The sequence below is a fragment of the Tinamus guttatus genome, unplaced genomic scaffold (genome assembly GCF_059628265.1).
Source record: "Tinamus guttatus ecotype Peru unplaced genomic scaffold, ASM5962826v1 Tinamus_guttatus_pri_ptg000547l, whole genome shotgun sequence".
Lineage (NCBI taxonomy): Eukaryota > Metazoa > Chordata > Aves > Tinamiformes > Tinamidae > Tinamus > Tinamus guttatus.
In genome coordinates, this window is record NW_028289081.1 from 5,333 (window position 1) to 28,620 (window position 23,288).

Consider the following 23,288-nt stretch of genomic DNA (forward strand, 5'->3'; position numbering starts at 1 on the left):
GCAGAGATTAGGAGGGAGGACAGTGCAGCTTTTACCTTAGAGGATGAAATACCTGTGGGAGTTTTCAACTAGCTTTCTATTTCCATGTTTCATCCGTGCCACTCTTGGTGAAAGCTACAGCGAATGGAAGGAATGCTACTTTAGTGCTCAGTGTGGTGGGACGTCCTGCTCTCTGCAAGGGCATTACAGTTTCCAGGTGATAAATAGCAGGAAATCGGAGCGTCAAGAACTGTTCTTTGCTGATGCAGCTGCATTTGCTGCACTGGTGCAATGAGCATCTAATCAGGCAGGGAGGCACTGAATAGCAGATCAAGAACATGTTTCTTGTAGATAAAAGCGCTGTTCGAACTCGGATGCCTCAATGAAGATAGCTCTCCTGGTAGCGGATAGCATGTTGCTAGGGGCACTTCTCTATTCAAGGCTTCTGTGTCCCTGCTGTGAGCGTGTCCTAAGATTTCTGCATAGCTCAGAAAAGCAAGCAAGGAGCATTAAATATGCTAAAGGAGCACTGATTGTTCTTCACTTTTCTAGGTAGTGTGGCCTGGCATATGTACAGGAGAACAGTCTTGATCTCCTCCAGACGAGGAAGACTGCGGTGTGCTCAGTGCTCACCCAGGAGATTGAATGAAGGTTTCCTGCTTGCGGCACCTTCCTTGCCTGGCTGCCCAGCCGTGCTGCTGCGAGTGCCTGTGCTCAGACCTTCCTTTCATATGCGCTCCGGGATCAAATTCCTGCAGATGAAAGGGCTAGACGTTTTCCTACAGGGGAAGAATCTTTCTGGCATCATCTTCAGCATGCTTGGCCTTGGGAGGAGGAGAAATGGCCCAAAATGATCACAAGCAGGAGGCACTGCCTGGTTGCCAGCTTGGTCCATCAGGCATCTACTGCGATGCCAACAGTGTGCAGTGCTTGCTTAAAAGCAGCATTTTGGTCCTTTTCTGTGCCCATCTGTAACTTAATCAGTGCCGGGAATAGGTAACCTGCTCTGCGTGGAAATGTGCTGTGGGGTGAGATGAGCTCCCCGAGCTCTGCGCGCTGTGTTGCGATGTGATAATGCGCTGCTGTTAATTGCAAGTGTGGTGCTTTTTTGCAAGTATCACAGTCAATGACTTGTCTTGAGCAGCTAATTAGTGCGATTATTCCACAGCTGCGTTAGTTTCACCACAAAGGTTTTCTCTTGTTTTATCAAAAGGATCAGTGTCTCTGTGAATGTTTCAACCTGACAGGTCTTAAATAGCAAGACTGTCTCCTCCCTCCCTTGCCTTCCCTGCCCCCAACATGTATGCTCTGGAAAAGCAGAGTTTGGTCACTTCTAAAAGTGTGCTCCTTTAGATATCTATTTATACAAATAGACATATGTTTAATTTGTTAATTTTAATTTCTACTATGAATTGCTCCCAACCTTGATCCTTGACCAACCTGGTGAACCTGTAACAGCGATGGCTCTTCTTTGCTTTCACAGACATAGCTGTGCATTACAGCATAATATACCCTTTCCTCCTGTAGGAATGCTGATGTTCTCATATGTTTCCCACCCAATCAAATGAAGCTGTTCAGGATGAGAAACCAAGTATTTTTGAACCAGATGTGCTGTAGCTTTCTCATGTGGACATAGGGAGTTGCATGTTCCAACCAGCGTCCAACCTAAGTCCTTACTTCCCCTGGTGAGCGTGTGGCTTGTTATTTAAGTAGCTTAATTGTTCTGTCTTAATGACACAATAAAAATGTCTTAGAAATTGGCTCATGCTCTTGAGGGCCCAGTGTTGGTTGCAGAAGATGTCCCTGGAGTTCATAGCCAACTTGGTGTTTTCTGCCACGTCTTCCACATGTGCCATCAAGAGAAACGTGGCTCTTGCATGGTTAGTAAGTGCTGTGTGTTATATTCTGGCCAGCTCAATATAATTTATACACAGCCCATGTTGTTTATCCTGCTGGTGATGATATCCCATTGCTCTTACTGGTCTGAAGTGAGTCGCCATTTTGGATCTGGTTTCTAGCTGTGAATGATCTAACCCATGGTCAGATTTGCTCGCAGTTACTTTTCTGGAGAAAATAACAGGATATTTGTTATATGTGCTTTCTTAGAAGAGGTAGTAAAATTCCCTCGAGTGGGCTCATTGGCCTGGAACGTTAGCTGTGCCTATCATAAGACTTGATGCAGCCTTTTATCTAGAAGCTCTTCGAAGTCAGAAACAACCAGAAGCGGTCCGTAAATGGGAATATGGGAATTATTTATTTTTCTCGTGGATGGTTGCAGTAAAACTTGAAAGCAGCACCTCACTTCCAAGAGTTTATGGTTCTTGAAAATGCTTAGATCAAGTTAAGGCAGCCTAATGTGCCTCCAAATCCCGCCTTGCCGTGCGTTGCGTCTGTGCTGGCTCGGTCCTGCGACGCGTCGGGTCTCAAACGCACGGGTGCTCAACCTGATGGCGGCCCCTAAGCCCTGTGTCTCTGCTCTTCCCGCAGCAGATCCGAGCATCCTGGCGCTTCCAAGCCTCCCTTAAGCTCCTCCAGCATGACCTCACGGATCCTGCTCCGGCAGCAGCTCATGCGTGAGCAGATGCAGGAGCAGGAGCGGCGGGAGCAGCAGCAGAAGCAGCAAGCCGCCCAGTTCATGCAGCAGCGCGTGCCCGTCAGCCAGACGCCCGCCATCAACGTCAGCGTCCCCCCCAGCCTGCCCCCTGCCACCCAGGTGCCCATGGAAGTCCTCAAGGTACGTCGGGGTCCTCGTCGCACGCGCTTTGTGTCACAGCGATGCGGCCGCAAGCGCTTGCGGCAGCTCGACTTGGGAAGTCAGCCACAGTCTGGCTTCGTTTCTCACTTAATTTGGTGTCCTAGTACCAAAGAATGGGAAAGCCTTTTTAGTTTACCTTTTTTTTTTTTTTCTTTTTTTTTTTCTCCTTTTCCCTCCCTTCTCTCTTGATCTTAGGAGGGAGGTTTTGTTATGAAACGGGTGTCTCTCCTGTATTCCCTTTGGAAAACTCTTCAGAGTGTTTCTGGCGCTTTTAATTTCAAAAAGAAACAAAACTAAGTATTCAAATCAATATTCCATTTTTAAAGTAAATAATGAAACAGTCTCTTAAAATGGAGTCAAAACTCATTACAAAAGACCTCCTCAGAAAGCCTTAATCTGAAAAACGGGTGAGTTTCGAGCCTCTTGCAACTAGCCTTTGTAATCCTTTTTGCTTAAATGACTTGTTTGCTATTAGTAGCTTTGGATTCCTTGCCCTACTGGAAGCTGCAGGAGCTTGTTAGTATCTCTCTGTCAAAGGAGAAGTAGCTTGCTAATTACTGGGAAAAACTTGAACAACTGTAAGAAAAGAGATAATTTCATACAGAGGGTAAGTCTGAATAGAGGAAAGCAATGGTAAAGGTGCTAGCAAAAGATATAAAATGTGTCTGAAAAAATAAGAATAATTATTTCATCAAAGTTTTGAAAAGTTATCTATTCTACATTGTTGATAAATATTTTTATTACATTATGATGTTTAGTAACTGTATTCTGTTGGTAGGCGTGCTCTTACCAAATAAGTTATTTGAACTTGTTTTTTAGTAGCCTGGTATATTTTGTTCGTGCTGCTGTATATCAATGGTATGCATTCAGGGGGTTAGTCTTGAGACAGATTTGCAGGCTCAATATTTCAAGGCAAATCTGTGTGTGACTGCTTTATGCATTATGGTATTGTGTTGACCGTGCCAAATTAATGCAAAAGGGGGAATACCAAAAGCATAAGTAAAATGTTAGACTGATTTAGGAGCAAAAAGTAGGCAGATGAACTTTGAATTTCTTATTTAATATTGAATGGAAATGCACATATAAAATATTTTGAGTGTGCGTGCCTATAATAAGAAATACTTTTGCAAGTGCCTGTGAAACAAACTGTTCTTTGTTAAACATTTGCGTGTCTCGAATTTGTTCAGGTTTTTACTAATTATAAGTATTATAATTCAGATTTAACAAATTGCAGAGGTGATATGAAATAGTCTGGTTTGTAATGACCTTGGTTAAATAAGCAATTGCTGTATTTTAGTTAAAGACCAAATACACTTTTGCTCTAATCCGTTACGTTGTATGGAGTTGTATGTGGGTTTTGTTGGCTTTTTTTGTTTGTTTTATTCTCAGAAAACTTGCTGTAAAATATTTTACTTTAGGAGTTTTTTTATGACTATGGAAAACTTGCAGTCCTGAGGAATCATTAGTGATGATCTCTGCATTGACTTTTTTATAACCCTTTTTATATGTGAGGGAGAGGAAGGGAGGCAGTCCTATATTTCTGAGGTATAAATTGCTAAAGAAGCTGCAGTTTAAAGGTGATGCTCAGTTATTGCACACTCAGTGACAAGGAACTGGCTTTTCATAAGGTTTTTTTGAGTGGACCTGTGGCCTATTGGAGCATCGCTGGGGAACCTCCTGCAGAAGACATGAATCTCGATCCTGTTCGTTCAGAATCACAAAAGAAGCATCCCCAGCTTTTGCTGAGAGCAGAAAAACTCCTGAAAAGAGAACTTCTGTGCTCTCCCTGGCCCAAGTGCCAGTCTGCTTAACCACGAGAGCAAAGCACTAAGTGCTTGGCTGGCTCGTACTACTTGGCACTGAGTGCTTTTTTGCAGTGGAGGAGCTACTTTAAAGGTTGAGTTGAAGCAAATGACATCTTTATGCCTATCATCTGTGTTTATGTAAATATTGATAAAATTAGCAAAAAAAGGAAAACAGAAAAAAAAAACAACCTCCCTAATCCTTCTTTGCAGTATAAATGAACCAAAAAGTCCTTTTACTCTCTGACTTGAAAATGAGAGAAGAGACTTTGGCACAGGTAGTTTTTCTGCTTGTGTACTTGATGGATGGAAACTGCTAGAGATTACTTCTTTTATTCTTACCCGTAAAGAAAAGGCAGAAAGAGGAGGTCAGCAAAAAGCAAAACAATACTTCAAACCAAATTCACAGAAAGACTTTAATTAGTTCTGTACAAAAACAATCAAAAAAATCTTAAGAAATAAAAAAGAAACAAACAAAAAACCCCACAAAATAGAGTTAAATTTCAGGGTTTACATCTTGATCATATTGTGCTTCTGTGAGACAAAGGAAAGATAATATTTGCACTAAATCACAAGATCTTCCTAGTGAAGATGAAATGACAGGCAGCTATGCCTCAAGTAACTCTGTTTCCCTGGAACTGCTTTTTGTACATCAATTATTTGGGTTATTTTCAGTTGTGGATAGATTTTTCTATACATGAGAATAGGGAACTACATTAGTAATTGGTCTTTTTTTTTTTTTTTTTTTTTTTTTACATAAACATTAAGCCCCCCAAATACCCAAATACTCAAAGTGGGCACATTCTTTTCTTTTTTATATAATATTTTTCTTTTTTAATATAATATTTTGTTAGTAAGTGCCCTGTGCAGCTTGCCTTTTCTCCCTTATATCGCAGTGTGAGAATAATACTTGGGTGTCTGAGGAGGGTAGTTAGGAATGGCTGGCTTGCAAAGGAGACAAATGTTAATGAGTTTGCAGTTTCTGTTTGTTTTTAAGATGTCTAAGATGTCCCTTTAAAAACAATACTGAAAGAAAGAGTAATACAAATCTATGTCACATTGCATTGGAATCTCAGAATTACATAATGTGGTATGTTTATGGCCATATGAATAAATAGGATTTCATCTACTTGAGTAACAACTTTAATTGCATCATTATTCTGTCTAGTAATGTAGCTTGGCATGGTAGGAAATGACCTGTTGGAATTTGCATTTTGTGTATCTTTGTGAAGCGTAATTAAGTAGTGTGCTAGGACCAGGTCTAAAGCATTGGAAGCAGCAACTCCTGGGGCCTAATAGCAAAAGGAGGATATGTTAAGGGTTTCACAGAACGCTTCTGCAAAACTGATGATGGTTTAGCTGTGGGCATCTTCTTGTCCTTCTCCTGGCATTTGGGGACTAAACCTGCTGAAATGTTGGAATTTCTTTGCTTCTGCTCCAGTCCAGTTTCTTGCTGTGCCTTGTAAATAGCAGAGTGTAATGTAAAATGTATTGGTGATTGGAGTAGATCCAAGCCTTGTTTAATGTTGGATTGGAAAACATTTTTAAGGTACAAAGAATTAACTACTTTGTATTAAAAAAAGGAGGGGAGGGGAGGAAAAACAGCTTCTTAAAAATGTCTTGGTTTATGGAGTGTTTGACTCTTTTATGGAATAGCTTTGTCCATACAGATGTGTTTGGGTTTTGTATACTTGCTATTAAGAAACTGGCCCTTTGTTGTTGTCTGCAGCCATTTTCACATATGCCAGGTCTCCTTGCCTGAGGAAGCAGAAGTCTTCCCTGCTTGTCAGAGACTCGATCCCCTTTTGTCTCCCTGCTTGATAATGGACAACTAGTTTTCCTCCTCGTTCGGGCAGTCGGCCCTTTGTGGCACTCAGTGCTGTGTGATCGGCAGAGCCCAGCAACTGCGGCTGTCGTGGCTGTTTGCCACCCTTCCCGCTCCAACGGTGTGCGGGATTCCTGTAAAATGAGGGATCTACCTGCTGGCCAGCTTATTGACTGCAGCGTGTCACCTCCACCACCTTCGTGAGGGGCAGTGGTGGCCTGGCCTTGTCTGTAAGGTAATGTTCAGTATTCTCTAGCAGTCCATGCTGCTGATCCAGCCTCTGCTGCAGCTGAGCACCCAAACACGCGTGTACGGGACTCACCACCCTTTCTGCATGCTTTGAAGAGGCCCAGATTTCCCCTGACCCAGGATTTAAAAGATTCAGAGATTCAAATACAGGAGTTGCTCTAAATTCTGCTGAAATTATTGGCCCTCATGCTTCCTTCTCCCAAAATAGACTTGCAAGTTCCTCTAGTTATTTTTCTGAGCAGTCTTCAAGATGCTCTGCAGATAGTAGAAGTCTGAACTGAGATGTAGATTGCTAAGACTTTCCTTTGAAGATTACTTACTTCTATTTCCTTTTATTTCTAAGCATTTTTTGAGGACTTATTAAAGAACTTGCATTGGCTCTGCTTCCATGTTCTCACAGGTCCAGAAGGCAAGCTTCCTGTGGAAATCTGGGGAAGTGGGCAGGGTGGAGAACTGGAGACTTGCTTGTTTGCTTGTTGGGATGGTACAAAAAATATAGCTGTATCTGTGCCACATGATTTGTGTTGTTCTGCCTGATTTCCAGATAAAGAGGTTTGTCCAGAACAACCATGACACAATTGCTTAGATGCGTTGGACTGCCTGCCCAAAATGCAGGTCCTTCCAAGTGAGGAGATGCATTGGAGTCCTCTCAGATGGGAGTTGGGGAATGGACTCAGGGCCAGCTGCTGTTCATAGAACTGCAGATCTGGTTCCTTGGAAGATGCTGCTAGGTCCTGCAGATCAGGACTTGGTGACTTTTATGCTTCATGAGTAGCATGAGAAGTGCTGGGCATCCCACATCTCTCTCCATCCCTCGCTCCCTGCGTTAGGGATTTTTGGAGCGTGGTTTCTGCTTGGTGCAGCTGAGATGAGATGGCTGCCAGCCCACAACGGTAGCATTGGACGCTGCTGCAGTTTGGTGTAGAGCTGCAGAGGTTGGGCTGCAGACTTGCACTTGGTCTGTTTCTTCCTGGGAATTGTTTCTACACAGTGCAGGTATTATTTTGGATACTGAACAAGTGTTTTAGTGATATAAGATATAAGCAGGACTCCTAAACAGCAGATCACATGCTAAAATGCCCTCAAAGAAAAAGTTTCTCTTTCTGCTATAGCTTGTAGTTACGTGTCCCTCTTCTTTGAGAGTGATTCTATATATGCTTTCTGAGGGCAAGAACCACATACTGATTGCTAGGCTGGTCACTGCTGACACCAGAGTGGGTCCATTCATCTCTTGACGCATCCCTGCAATCGCTGTGGTTTGCACCTACCTTCCCCTTTCTGCAGCTTTTCCAGAACAGACAGAACTGCAGCAAAGGGAGCAGGTTGGAGCCACGCAGGGGTCCAGCAGCCCTCCTGCTTTAGCCCTCGTGTCATTGCTCGTTTGGATTTTAAATACACCAGCCCAATAAGTTATTTGCCGCGGATACCGTGTATTTCTTCATTTGTGAAATGCCATGAATGCCTTCTGAGTGATGGTAACAACTAGGGGCACATATCAAAAAATACCTCCTGGTGCTTTAGCAATGCATTCTGCCACGAAGAGCGACCTGTGGTGGTAACGTGGTCCCTCTGCTCGCTGGAGAAGCCTGTGTGGTTAGAAATGGTTTTCTTTGTAGGAAGTATGAGAAAACGTCAGGGAGGATTATTGAACACTCCCGAGGAGCAGGAGCAACGGGCTGTCAAGATAAACGTGTGGCAGTGAATGTTACAGTAAATGTATGCTTGTGGCCACTCTTATCTCATTAAAGCTAACTTAATGTACCTAGACAATAGCTAGATAGTGATGGGTGCTGGTTTGTTTAGCAAGCATGGCATGTCTTTGCAGGTGACAACCTGGAGAAGAACCTTGCCAACCCAGGTCTTGCTAGTTACAAATGCACTTTTCAAACTAGGATTATTTCTACTCAGCCACTCTAAAACTCTGGTATTGTAGTTTAAGGCAGAGGTTCTGTAGTTAAATACAAGCTTTTCCTGTATGAAGTACATGCTTTAGACTTAAACTCTAAGCCTTGATAACCTGAAAGTATTGGCTGGGACCTTAAATCTTTTGCTGTAAGCCATTCTGAAATGAACTGGTGGTGGATGCCTGTGGTTAGATGCAGAGGTAAAAAGCAAACTCTTGCCAAACGTAGAGGTTATTAGACATCAAAAAATGCATGGAATTTGAGGGTGAAATGTAGTTCTGTGTAGAAGTATCTGAATGTTGTGTGTGATTGCAAAAAGCTGCTTGCATCCTTAATTCCAGTTGCTGTTTTCCTATGGATGCAAAGGTCTTGGGCCAAACGCCGTGCCTGGTGAAGGTGTCTGTCTCTGTGTTGGCACTTCAGCCATGGTCCCTGTGGTGTAGAACAGCTTCAGTGTTGAGGGGGCGCAGGACAGGCTGGGCCCCTGCTCACTTGTGCTGCTGGGGCCTGAGATGTTTCCAGGGGCTATGCAGTCCTGGGAGCAGAGCATGGAGCGAAGGGAACTCAGGGATTGCTGCATTTATCCTGTTGCTGCCCCCCTGCCACTGTTGGTACCTCCACGGCTTGGATTTGGTGGCCCTTCACATGAGCTTACTCAAGTGCCATATTCATCTGCTAATTTTAAGTAGCATTTATTTGCAAAAAGGAAATAAGGATGTACTGGCACAAAATTGCCTGGTTATCTGGAAAGTGTTTGTCTTTGAGTGCCATTTAGGGGTTTCATCTGAGGACTTGCTGTCCTACTGGCGTGGTGACAGCTGTGAAATTGAGGAGAGCTTGCTGGCTTTTCCCTGTTTTTCCTGCAGGGCATCAATTTCTTACAGTCTACCTATCAGACTTGGGAAAAAGATGGTCCACTATGTGCCAGAGGCTGTTCCACATCGGTGGAGGATGGATAAACTTCACAGAAGCAGCAGCTAATCTGCAAGTTTGGAGGTGTTGGTGGTTGTGGACATTGACAGCATCAGTGGGATCCTGCAATCCACCTGTGGGTTGTGTTAGGCCCTTTTTGCAGTTAATGTTTAATTAAAAAAAAAAAAAAAAGTCTAACCATACTCTCCTGGTTGAGCCAAGAACATAGGAGAAAGGTCAGTGGTGGTCACTGAAACTCCATGTGCTCCTTCAGCTGAAAATACTGCCCAGAGCCCCATGCAGCACCAAGGCATGGGGCAGTCGACAGCTCTGGTAGAAGCTGAACATAAAAATGTGAAAACGTAGCTCTGTTCAAGGTAATCTTTGGGTATTACATGTATTCAGAAATGTTTCAGTTCTTGTGTTTGCCAGCATTATTCCCTGAGACGCTGGACCTGTGCAGTGAATGAATTAAAAGTGACAAGCCAGAGACATTCCTGCCATTCAAGAGAGGCTTAAGGAATTTCTTATTGGCTAAATTACAAATATGTAGCATTTTGCCCAGCACTGCATGGCAATTTCAACCTTCCTGACTGTGACGAGATTAGCGTTTTGCCTCCCCCACCACCCCAGCAGTAATATATTTAAAAAAAAAAAAAAAGAAGAAAAAGGAAAAAAAATAGATTAAGAAGTACCAGGCAGAGATGCAAAAGCTTGTGAGTGTAGAAGCCAGCCTTACCTTGAATGGTTCTGTCTGTCGTTTGATTGGCTCCTTAATTAGTCCCATGTCCTTTAACCTCTTGAGAAATAAGTAAGGGATAAATTTGGGGATAAAGACAAAGACGCCCAAAGATTTACCACACACCGCTAGGTAATTCATCAAGGAATGCTGGTAATTAGCCCTGCCTCTTTCCTTTCTGGCTCATTTATTAAAACTGGATGATTTAAAATAATGCCTGCTGGTTCATTATCAACTACTTTAAGAGCCAAGTTATGAACTTGAAACAAAAACAAGATTGTGTTGTCTGCAAAGGACCTGGTGGGTTTTGTTCGCTTTAGTTTTTTTAAGAAGTTATTCAATTTTTCCTTCCCCTAGCTCAATAATTAATTATTACTTTGTTCGAATTACATTTTAGCTTTTGGGGTGTGCTTATTTCTAGTACCTCCTACTAAGAGGCAGAGAGGAGAACCAAATGGCAGGATCTTGTAGAGGCGCATGTCAGGTTGCGTTAGGAACGCGCGGCCGGATGGATTCCAGCTTAGTTCTTACTGGAGAATAGGAATGGTCCAGCTGAGGTAATGGGTGCTGCTTTAACCCTTTATCCCTCAGGAATGGGGTGCCAGCTTCATGGCCCCTCCTTTGACCAAAAGGGTCATTTTAGTAATGCATCTTGTTTAGTGCTTGTAGTGGAAAATATCCTGGGGCTGAGGACAGAACATGTCTAATGTCTGATTTTTTAAGATGATATTCCTTTAGCCTTTTTTAGTGAAAGGGGGGAGATTTTAAAGTTCCTCCTCTTTCCTTATAGATAAGAGTATCTTCACTCAGAAATTAACAGTATGAATCTCTTAGAACACTTCATCCAAACTTCTAGTTCATCAGCATTGTAGGGTGTAATTGAATACAGTGCTTTAATGCAAACGAGGGGAAACATCTTCCTTGCTCTCCTTCCACGTGCCCCTTGTGCATCCCTTCGGTAGGTTTTACATTTGCCTTCAGAGCAGTTTCTGGTACCCTCGGAGCTACGAAGCTCTGTGAAACTTTCTTTCAGTTTTTAGTTCTCCGCAATGCTTTGTCACTTGTTATAAGAGTATCTTGTTGCTATTTTGAGGCTTGTTAATACACTTTTAAGTTACATAATGCATCTAATTGCCTTTGAGTTGCATTTTTTTCAACCTTGTAATGATGTTGAGCACAAAATTGCATACCTTAAAACAGATACTGCTGTAGTTAATGCCTTAAGTTGTTTTGTAATGAGCAAATACATAAAAATCTGAACAACTTTGGGTTACCCGGATGCTGCAGTTATCTAAGATATCTGTTTCCAGGGAACCTCTGTGACTTAGTGTCCTCAGTTTGCCGAGTCAATATCAATAGCTTGAAGTCTCTGCTAGTTGAAATGCATTTCAATATCGATATTCAAATAACAAAAACTGTGCATGAAATTCTCTGAAGCACTGGCAGGCATTCCCACGTATGTCATTCACTGCATTGCACTTTCAAAATATCTCAGCAGATGGCATTGCAGTTTCCAAGAGTTTCTGTATTTCTTGGGAAAGCGTTCGGTTGCTGCAGAAAATCGTCTTTCTGGACCATTCCTTCCTCTAGTGCAAGGATAATACTGAAACATCAACATTATTAAAGTAATCCTGTTTGCATGTACTGTCATGCCTTATTTCTACCAACTAATGACTGAGAGGTACCTTTAAACTATTAACCAGTTGTGGTATGCAATAGTTATTATATGCGAAAAAAGTATTGCCTGTGAAGTGGAAGGCAGGCCATTTTTTGTAAATCAACTTACCATTATCACCTCCAGTGGATAGAATACATGTGTTTAGCGAGTAAGCCTGGTGTGGAAAGAAGTTTACATGGTAAAACTGGAGTATGCTTCCATTGAAAACTTCTCAGCTACGAAGCTAAGGCGTGAGTGCATTGTGTTAAACTCTGCTTTCCTTCTGGCTTTGTGCTATAAGCCCTTATTTTTGTAGACAGTGGGAACTGTTAATATATTTAGTTTGACCTTTGAAAATTGATTCACATACGGTTTGCTACAGGATGTTGCACCTTTTCTTGTCTGGCTTCCAGTGTTAGTGCATTTTTCATTTGGGTTGCTTTTTATATTTGCTTTTGCAAAAGCTCTCCTTTTTTGCTTTTGCAAAAGCTGTCTTTTTTTTCTTTCTCCCCAGCTGCCCTATAATCTCCAGCTGTTGCTGGTGTCATTTTTTTTCCCCACTTTTTTTTTCTTATTCTACTGCTGGGTGCATGGTTTTCATTTACACTTCTGTTTAAGGATAAAGAATCAAGACCAGGGAAAACTAAGTGAGAAGTTGAGAACTTGCTGGAGGAATGCAGCTAAAAAGGTGTGAATATAAAATTGATAAATTATAGAGTCCCTTTGGGTGAGAAAATGGTAAAGATTTCTATGATACATCTCAGCTCTGTTTCTGGTGGCAGGAGTGATGCTAAATCTAGATGAGAGGCATCTTCTTGCTTTTAAATGTGGTCTCCGGATCCCTTCCAAATTGGATTGTGTCTTTCCTCCTTGCTTCTCACCTCTCTTAACTGCACCTCATGCTGGACTCTGCAACCTCTTTCTACAGTTGTAGTTGTAGCTTCAGGCTGTTTTTCCCTCTTTAACTCTCGTTTAATTACTGATTTTTGGAAATGGAAGACCTAGCTGGAAAACTGCTACATTGTAATAACCCTTGCAATGGTATAAAAATACTAGTCTTTATAGGAGTTATTTGGACCTGGAATCAGAAACTAGCTCTGAAATGGAAAGGAGCCTTTTACAACAAGGTATGTGAATCAAGCACATATTTTAGGCATCTTTTTTCCTGAAAAACAGCAGGGAGTTCCTGGCTTGAACCATCAAAGTTCACCTTAGGGGCTTCACAGCTGCTTATGGAGCAACACTTTCCGCACTTTCTGTTCTTTTTCAGAGGAAAATATAAACAGGCAGTTAATGGAAATGCCCCTTTTGCAAAATAGTCATTTCCCTTCCTTTCAAGATTGAGGAAGAAAAAAGCCTACCTAGTTTAGGCCTTCACATAAAGGCAACACAACTTCAGTCTTTTGTACATCTATTCCTAGCAGCCTAAGGCCTTGTCTTCTCTTTGCTGTTGTTTGGTGCATTTTTTTCCTTGCATCTTTATCACTGTCATTTACTTTATGGCTGCCTTAAGGCTCCACTGTTTGTTTTTTATCACCATATGTTTCTCCCTGGTGTCTTTGGTGTTGGCGAGCCCTGGAAGAATCCAAAATGCCCCTGATCATGTTTGTATTTGATCTTGTGCATGTAGCTGTGAGGAGCTTCAGACGAACCCGCAGGACAGCACAGTTTGTGGTTGTGCTCTTGCTGCAGGAGGTAGCTAGTGGGGAATTCTTCAGGAAAAAATGCTAGGTATTTTATGAAGTATAGAGGGACTGGGAACGGGGTGGGTGGAAATGTGTGTGATCCTTTGAGATGCCTTTGAGCATGCGGCCATGTGAGTTGTGCAGCCTGTGTTAGAGGCAGTGTGGCTGGACCCAGGGCATCCTCTGAATTACTCTGAATTAAGGGTTTTTTTCTTTATTTTTATTATTTTTCTTCCTGTTGCATGGTATAGATAAGCATGCAGCTTAGGAGAGCCGTGGTATCTATCAAGACAGGCACGAACAAGTGATTTATCTATCTGTCTGGGGAGGGTGCTGGGTTGCTGTGCCAGAAGTTTCCTATGTAGAAGGCAAATGCAGCACTTCTATTTCTTAGCATTTGCCCTAAAGCAGAAGCTTCTGACACAGCTCATTAATTTGGGAATAATAACCATTTCTTAGGTCTTCGTTGCTCTGAAATCCAAGTTTCGCCCTTAGATTAGTCCCTCCCCAATTCACCTGCAGTAGTAGCATTCAACCACGCTGTACAAAAGTCTGTGTGCATCTCAATCCAGCAACTTCAGAACATGCTGTGGATTGAACCCTATGTGGCATAAAGTGTGATACAGAGGACTGGAAAAGCAGCTGGAAATTGAGTTACAAAATCTGTGCCCCTCTTTGGGGCTGGAGGGGGGAGATGTTCATATGCAGCCTTAGCTGGGACTGCTTGTATCCATTTAGGAAAAGGGTTCATCTGCCAACATTTTTTTCTATGTAGCTATTGGTCATAAAAACTTACTAGAAAGGAAGAACCGGGTATTGTCTTGTTATTCTCTAAGAAAATCACACTAGGAATAAATAAGCTTTTTCACATAAGTACTAAATCCTGAATTGATTCATTTATATTTGTGCTTAAGGGAGAGTAATTGACACTGAAAAGCAAAAAGTTATTAATTTTCATAGAAAAAAAAAAAACCCTTTCTGGCAGAAAGACTAATCCCTTCCATAGAAGGATTCCCAGCTCCAGAATTAAGTTTTGGAAACAGAAAAATGGGGAAGTTTGAAGTAGGTGGCACAGAGTAGCTGAGAAGAGTGCAGAAAAAGCACTTGGAGTTGAAAGGGAAACGCAACTGAAACACAGCGGGAATTTTAGGGGAAGAATTCACGATCCGGGTTTGCTCAAGTATTGCAGAACTCTGCTATCAGGGCAAGAAGTGCTTTAAAGTTGGTTCTTGTCCTCTTAAGAGAAGATTTCCAATAAATTAGGCCTCACTTTTTTTTTAAAGTGACCCTCACCAATATTATCATAACTTAGTATTTGAACAATATTGCTTTGAGCGGTCTAGTACTACATAATGCAGATTAAGCCTCTGGAAATTTATGTCATATTCGTATAGATGTGACAAATCTGCACAAAGTATACTTTTTAGGGGCTTTAAGTAAAAGCACAGTCCTGTTCAAAAAAACAAACAAACAAAAACCCAAAAACCCAAACTTCTGTGGAGTGTAATTCCCTCTTTCTACCCTGCTAAAAAAAGATATTTATTTCTGAATAAATTCTAGTTTGAGCAAACTTGGGGAGTGAAACTTGAAATAATGTTAAGTTATAAATGCATGTTTTTCTTCATTTTTTATTCCTTCAGGCTTTTTTTGAGGTGGAATAGTCTATGAGCACCTGTAAGTTTGACATAATCACTTTTTGCTTCCTGACTCCCCAGAAACCCCAGCCCTCTGACTTGGGTCCAAAAGAAGCCATTCTTCCAGAAAAGGGGTAAAATGACCATAAATGAGTCAGCACTTGTGTGGTAGAGACTGAGAGCTCCCCATGCTTGAAAGGAAGGGAGCTCTGGACCACAGGCACCGCTCCTTCTGCAGCAGTTAATGGGCTCCATTCACATGAAAGTTCATATATTCCTTAAGGCTGCAGCCCTGTGTGCTTTGCTGTGTGAAAGGAAAACTAGTGTTTAATCATGATAATGTGGCTTTACAAAATTCTTTGTGCTTTTCTAAAGTGTTTAGGCTTTTTGATGGGCGAAAAGTGGTGCCTTCTGCTCTGCAGCCCTTATTAAATACAGGGCTGCTGGGCGCTGAGCGCAGCTTCCTGTGTGGATTGCAGTTCCCATTTGCCTTTCCCCCCAGCATTTAATGTAAATAACAAGGGAAGAATCTTCTAGCCAAGGCCTCTGATGGAGCTCGGTCCATTCCAAGCATTTATCCTTAGAAAGCCTTTTTCTCCCAACATTCCCCTTCTCCAAGGACCTTGCTAATGCTGTTTGTCCACTCAGTTTCCAGCTGGTGAGACCTGCTTGCCCAGCTGAGATGACTGGATCCCGTCGTCCTCGCAGCCTGTGCGATCTCCTCGCCCGCCTCGTCTAGACACTGCGCTTTGAATGCAGAGTGAGGAATGTGCTGACGGCTGCCCGGCCGGGGAATAACAAAAGACAGAGCTATTAGAGGAGCAAAGTTAATTAACTTGGCGTTTTCTTCTCTATTGCAAGTTCAGCTGATAACGTGACTAAATTAACTCTTGCTACCAGGTAGCTATAAGCAATAGGCTCCCAGATGAGGTAAGGTAGGAACAGCTTTGGCTGTGATTTAGCCAGTTCCTTCCTCGTGCTTTTTGTTGAGGTGATGGTTCCATGGGCTGTTGGCTCGGACAGTGAAGCTGGCTGAAGACATTCCTTCCAGTCCTGGTAGCTGCCGTCCCCTTGGTTCTACCAACACACTCATCATTACTGAAATGGTTTGCGGAAGGGGAGGGAAATGTTGTTTTTGCAAGTTTGGGATCGCCCTCTGTGCTGTAGCTGGTGCTCTTGGAGGGTCGTGCTGCTTGCAGGGTCGGTGCTCGCCTCTTAGCACGGAGCAGCTAAGCCGGGGTTTTGAAGTGAATTCCCTGTGGTCCTCATTTATTACATATTAGCTTATTTTTGCCCAGTGCTGTTGATGAGTGCTAATTAGATTCTTGTCAGAGGAAATTAAATGTCATGTGCTGCAGCCGCTAATGGGAGTTCGGTGTGTGGGACCAGACTAGAGCCAGTCCCGTAAACTGCTTTGAGTGCATAACCTGGTTTCCCTGCAGAGTCCCTTGTCTCGCCTTGCGTTACTTGCTAATGCGTGTCTAGCTTTAGCAGCCTGCACACCAGCTGCTACTAGATCTGGTTTGGTTAAACCCAACTGTTTGCTATTGTAGACATGCTGCCATCTTCTTTGGCTCTTAGCATGTATTTGGTTTTTACTGAGCTGTAAAAAGGAGCGAGGAAAGTGGGGAGAGTGAACTAGTTTGGACATGAGATACGGATTAAGTCTAATTAGACCCAAGTCACTGCTTTACATCAGCTTGGCTTGGATTGCATTATGTTCCCCTACCATTCCCTGGGTAGCTAAAACTTCATATAAGCTATCATGATAAAAGGTATTTAGTTTTTTAAAAAAAGACAATATTTTATGTATATCTCAGTGGTAAGAGGTTATACGCATTCTTTCACGCAAATAAATGCAGCTTTACTGGAAGATATTAGGTCCGTCTCCCCTTGTGAGCACAGTCCTGTTCTCATAATAGCATTTGAAGGGTTGCATTAGTGTGGGTCAAGTGCAGTTTAAAATAGGATTCTTTTGAGACCAAGCCTGGAGGCCCTGGATTTTTTTCTCAAAAGCTGTTTTGATCTTCTGACAAAACTATTACTTCTGAATTTCTTAGCAATACTTATTTGCTGCTAACCTTTGGAGAACTGGAATGATAACACACACTCTTCTTTGTATTTTGTGAATGTGCCTTTCCTGGGGAGTTGGTGGCTTGGTTTTTCTTTCTTTTTTTTTTTTTTTTTCTTAAATGTTCAGATGAAGCCATTGAAAAGAGTTTTCTGTAGAGTCTTTGGGAAGGTGGAATTTGCCTGGTGTCATCCAAAAAAATGTGATTCCAGTCCTGCTAAAAGAGTTTTAACCCTGTCCTCGGCAGCATTCAGCGCAGTAGTGTGTCGAGAGCACGTAGAGCTTAACGGTAGTCACATGCTGAAATGATGCTACAAGGGTATGTGTATATGGTAGAAATGCAGCGTGGAAGAAGTTTTGCACATGTTTATGTAATATGCTTGTATAGGTGTGTGTGTATATGACTTTTTTCAAGCTTTTACCTAGTCCCTAGGTTTTCCTGATAAATGTGCCTGTGCAGCATCTCCTGCAGTGATGACTGTGATTGCTTTTGGCTACCCCTGCAAGATAAACGAGGTTAATGACAGCTAAGTAAATTTGGATCAAAACAAAAGATCTCACCTGCTCATGTGGCTGTGTTCAAGTCCCATCCTTGGGCCTGATCAGGGGCCAGTTCTCTGGGTGGGAGCTTCTCACTTCTCAGCTTGACTAAGTATTTGTCTGCCGTGTGTGAAAGCAGAGAGGGGTTTTCAACAGCTCGTATCAGCAAGACACGGAGGGGCAGGTGTGAGGAAGGTTATGAAAAATGGACTGGGGCCAGGTGTTGTTGTTGTGAATACAAAATATAGTGATGCTAAGTCTCTATGTGTGTGTGGCCTGAGATCTCCCAAATGCTGAAGTGCTGCCATCCTGTCCAGTAAATGAGGCTACGTGAGTGTTGTGCCTCCTGAGAGCCTGGAGCCTCCTGGCTTTTACAGGAATACCATTGTGGAATAGTCGTGCACCATAACGGCTATTTGCCTTAAATATTTCTTTGTGTTGCAGAAGTATTTTGGGAACGCTGTTCTTGGCTCTGAGAAAGAAGCAAGAATGCTAAGTTTAAATGAGATTTCCATGCTTTAAAATTAGAGTGGAATACATGCATTTAATTACTTGCTGTTACCTTCACTGTCTTGTGGCTATTGTCATGTTTGCTGTAGCACCTATATATAGAGTGAGGTGTTGGGAAATAAAAGCAGAGATGCCTGATGGAAGCGCCAGGGAATTTAACAGTTCTGCTAGGTGCAAGAAGCTGCTGCCACTTAGAAGCAGCAGAAGTGCTGCGTTTTAGTCTCAGTGCTCTATAGCATCAGCTGGACCTTCTGGCTGTAAATCCTGCCTCTCAAATGGTGGCTTAGCCCTCTATAGAAGGAGTCTACACCTTTGCAGCCTGCCAAAATACTCCTTAAAAAGAAAAAATGCGAATCTGGTATTTAGCAGAATGCTTCAGACTGCGGCCAGTTGAGTTTGCATGAAGGTGACTTGGGTTATGTTACACAAGAGATCATAGTGATCAAGTGCTCAAGAGGTACCAGAGCTGTTTTATTACAGCTCGGTAGATTTTTAATACCATCATAAATAACATCGCAGCTCGTTGAGCAGAAGGATAAAAATCAAGCAGTTCAGTGGTAAGCCAGCTTGTGTTTCCTTCCCTTGGATGAAGTCAGTGATTTACTATTATTTTAGGCTGTTTCTAATGATCATGTTAGCATGAATAAAATGGTTGTCTGTAAACTGCTCTGTGCTTCAGCTTATTCAAGCCTTCCATACTGGGCTGACATAAGACACTATAGGCTGTAGGCAAAGTACTATAGAACTGGGCTAAGTCTTTCTAATGCTTTATTAACTGTGACGTATAAAAGTTCAGGGCACTTAAACAGCGCAAAACTGCTTTGAATTAACAAAATCTTCATTCTTTTGCTAATTTTTTTCTCGTGGCACTATGTATTTGTCATAAAGTATATAGCCTCCAAACAGAGATGTTCTAAAACAAGTGTCCTTTGTGTGGCGGCCAGCATGTTGCCAAGTGATGGGCTAAAATAAATGGCCCGTTCGAAATTATATTGACTCTTATTTTTGGGTGCATTTTTGAATAGTATCAGCAGTGAATGTAGGCCAAAGCTTCAAAGTGCGTTGTGTGACATGGGTTGCGCTTGATATTTTGGGGGTGGGTTGTTTTGCTTGTCTTGTTTTGCTTCAAAATCTGGTTTGATTTGTGGCACATTCTTGATCCGTGCTGACTTGACTGTGTAAGTGACCTTGAAGAGCATGGCCAGCTCGCAGTGCCCTGTGCAATTATGCAAGCAACGAGTGTAGCAGTATTTCACCTAAATCATTTTTAGACCAAGTGTGCAGCAAGTCTGGATGCCCTTTTGATGTGCAATGTTGCCTCCAAAGTAGTGTTTTCTTCTTTGAATCTAATAATCCAAGAATTTATTGGAGCACGCAGATAGCTTTTCTTAAACAAAATGTTTCTACTTGTGGCTTTTTGTATATTTTGATCTAGTACTGTCTTTACGTCGCTCTCCCTATCTTCTGTTCCTTTGCTGAATGTTTGAATTTTGTAGATAGAGATTTCTTTAATAGCCCACACATGATATTTTATGGCTCTTTCTCCCAGACTAGCATCGAGGATTCAAAATGCCTTAAGTCTTTACTTATTGCTTAACCCAACAGTGCTTAAGATTTAAGGTTCCTCAATACTTGGCAGTATTTTGACTCAAGGCTGTCTTGTATGTTGTAAAACTCTTGTGAACATCAGAGTGACAGCTGAGAGCAGTTTTGAGGCTGTGGGTTTTAAACCTAAGGCAAGTAACTTTTCTGTTTGCTCTTTTACACTTCTCAGCAATGTTGTTGGCAAAATAACCTATCCTAGCTTTAATTTCACCTGTAAAACTCAGTGTTGCATGATCCCGCTGTTAAGGCAAGTCTTGAGAGGTAAAGATGACCCTACCTTAAGAAGAGGTAAATTTAAAGAAGTGAATTAAAATCTGGAGGGAGAAAACTTAAAGTTTTTTCTTTTGTTTATTTTTGAGGCAGTGGAAGGAAACAGCCTGCTCTGTGAATGGCAGCTCCGTAACTTGGTGCCGTCCCTCTGTGCTTTGGAGTGATGTGAGGCCCTGCCAGGTTGTTGAGGCTTTGAGGGAATCTGTGTTCATCCTTTGGCCTGGCTGAGTACTTGTTCCTTTCCTCTAGAAACGTATCCAGAATCTCTACATCCTTGGTGCAGATGATAGTTAATGTCCTGGGAGTGATAGGGAATGAAGTCAGCAGCTGAAGGACAAATTTGCTGTTACTGTAGAACTGAATTCGGGAGAACAAAATGCATGGATCCGGTGTAAAAGCCAAACTTGAACCTTTCTGTGAAGGCTCTGTTGGAGGTGAAGGCCATGCTCTGCTGTTCTCACTAGAAGAAATGGAACAAGAGTCACCTGTTGAACATACTGTTTTTCAGAGCAGTCTAGAAGTGGACCAGAGATCTGGAAGTGGAAGTTTTTATTATCCAAGCCTAGCAGGGGTCAGCAAGGACAGGAACAGTTGCTGAAGTAGTGACTCCTGCAGAGTGTAACCGATAGTCAGACTCAGCCTGTAAATATGTGACCGCGTCCAAGCTGCCCTTGGCCAGCAGCGCCCTGGGCACCCTTGGGAGGACGATGAGGCCGAACAACTGCTGCTCCCTGTCCGGAGTGACCCTTTGAGCTCGGCGGTGAGCGGGGCGAGTGGGGTGGTAAATATTGTGTTGGCTGTGAGAGGGCCGGAGCGCACCGCTACTGTGCAACCTGCATCAATTCCTCAAGCTGAAGAACCAGTTTTTAACTTCTGATACTGTTGTTACATGCCGCTTGAGCTAGATCACAACTTTTTCTGCCTGTTTCCATATCTTTTCCCTGAAGAGGAATTCCCTGTAGCAATCCCTGGTGATGGGTGAAGCAGCTTCTATGTGTTTAAATGATGTTTGTTTTTTAGAACTTGCCTTTCCTTTTTCATGATTGTTTTGTATTTAAATATGACTATCAGATCTGCTAGAGCTGCAGTCGTGTTGCTGGATCTGAAATAGTTTGCTTATATAGTTTGTTTGTACCTGCCTTGATTTTCACATTTGGGGTTTTTTTGGATGAATTAAGTAACCAGAGAGTTCCAGTAAGTTTTAACAGATGTCACTTCCCTGCCCTGTCGATGTCCTAAAATAAACTGCTGCAATAGCCTCTCTGAATAATAGACTTCTCTGAAAAATAGACTTCTGCGTGTCATTCCCTTGTCAACAAAAGTAACTTTTCGCCTTGTTCCTGTTCTGGGGCTTTCTGCTCAGTGTTATTTTTGTCACAGTTCTTGGGTAATGGGCTCACTGAAAGGGCGCAAATGCTCTTTAAAGACATGGAGGACAGGCAGAGGGAGAGAAGAGCAGCTTCAACATTATTGAACAGTTTTAGCCATTACTGACTTCAGTGTAGCCCTATGAGGAACAATAAACACAGCACAACCCAATCAGTGTAATTTTGATCGCAGTTCAAATGCGGTGCCTGTTTAATCTTGGAGGTCTGGAAAGGTTTCAGCCAGCAGAAGAATTGAACTTCTAAAGCAAAGTAACTTCAGGCCATTGACGTCCTTAGGGGGGAAAAATGTGATGCCGTTGCCTAACATTTGAGTATTACATGTGGGAAAATGGCTTTTGAGGATGAGTTAAACCATTGTCCCACTAAGCTATTTGAATTACTGTGAATGGGATTGTGTGAGGAGTCTTACTGGAATTGCAGTGAAACCCATGATCAGTGTTTTAACAAAATAATTAAAGGTTTCAGATGATGCTTAGTACTTCCAGGCTTAGTAAATCCAATGGTAGTGAACAGTCCTTTGGGCTCTCAAAGCTGGATTAGCAAACTTCAGACTGAAAGTTAGGTGAAAATATAACTCATATTACAAAAATTCCTCTTGGATGGCTGCTTGAGCTTGAGACTAATCCTCACTGGCCAGCTGCTTGAAATCAAGTTAATATACACCAGCTTTAACAGTAAACTGCAGTCTGTCAATGCAGGAGGCACTAATTGATGATCTCTTACTATGTTGTTCTCTCTTTCTCAAGCCTGAAAGAAACACACCTATCAAAAGCACAGGAATTTTATGGCTTTCAGTTTTCAATCAAGGTCTTAGAAAATAATGCTGCTGCTTTTGTCTTTTTGTTATCCTAGAAATGGTTGAGTTTATAAAGCATCTTTGAAATCGTGCTCCTGGCCCTGCTTGCTGAACGGGCTTTCTGGTGCAGGGGCCCTCGCAGAGCCCACAGCCTTGCAAAACATTCCAGTGGGTGTGGGTTTTTCGTTTTTTCCTTTGGGTACCATTAATTGTTATATGACACAGAATTTTAACCTTTCTTTTAAAATCCCATGACATCTAGTTTGCTAAGCAACAAAAAGTTCTATTGAACTGAGAAAGCTGACCAAAAAGTAGTTTATTTGTAATTATAAGCTGTAAGTCCTAAGGCAATTTGCTTAGAACAAATGGCCTTTTTTAAATTAAAAAAAAAAGAAATGGGGTGGCGGGGGGTAAAGTCTTCCTTCCGTTTGGTTAGCTATCTTCTGTCTCTGGTGTGTTCCCATTGCTCAAGCTTGTCTCTACTTCAATGAAGCATTAAGTGGTTGGACTTTACTTTCCCAGAAGGGTTCAGTGATGTTTTTGAGAAGAACCATTTTCTTCAGGGTGATGCGGAGAGCTTGGGCACGTCGCTTCCTCACTCGGGGCGCAGGTGGGGACGGAGCTGTGGCAGCTGGATGGGATCCTAGGTGCCTTTTGCCCAGTGTCTCCATTCCTGCTTGGCGCGACGTGTTTCCAGCTCTGCGCGTGTAGGAGTTAGTGCAGACCGGAGGACCATGTCCTGGTTTTTGTCACATCACTTTTATTCCAAGAAGCAGGCGTTGTAACCAATGAGTTCAAATAGCAGGAATAAAGCAGGGGATGCTCTTTGGGCTAGTGATTCTCTGCATGAATAGCTCTGCTTTGACCAGCCGGGGCTGAATGTGGCAGTCGCGCGGTGCCGGTCCCACATTGGCTCCCCATGGGAGCCTGCATCCACGGTACCGTGGTGGCCGGGGCTTGGGAGAGC

General features: G+C 42.5%; 1 protein-coding gene across 4 annotated transcripts in view; it reads left to right on the top strand.

The window, feature by feature from the left end:
* Positions 1 to 2,468: 2,468 nt before the first annotated feature.
* The window catches only part of LOC104568933 (melanocyte inducing transcription factor), a 40,947-nt gene continuing 20,127 nt past the window's right edge, over positions 2,469 to 23,288 (top strand). For all 4 annotated transcript variants that reach the window (XM_088534328.1, XM_088534329.1, XM_088534330.1 and 1 more), the window contains exon 1: positions 2,469 to 2,713. In XM_088534328.1, coding sequence (XP_088390454.1) covers positions 2,516 to 2,713 — 198 coding nt within the window. In that variant the 5' untranslated portion in view covers positions 2,469 to 2,515. The remainder of the gene's footprint in view (positions 2,714 to 23,288) is intronic.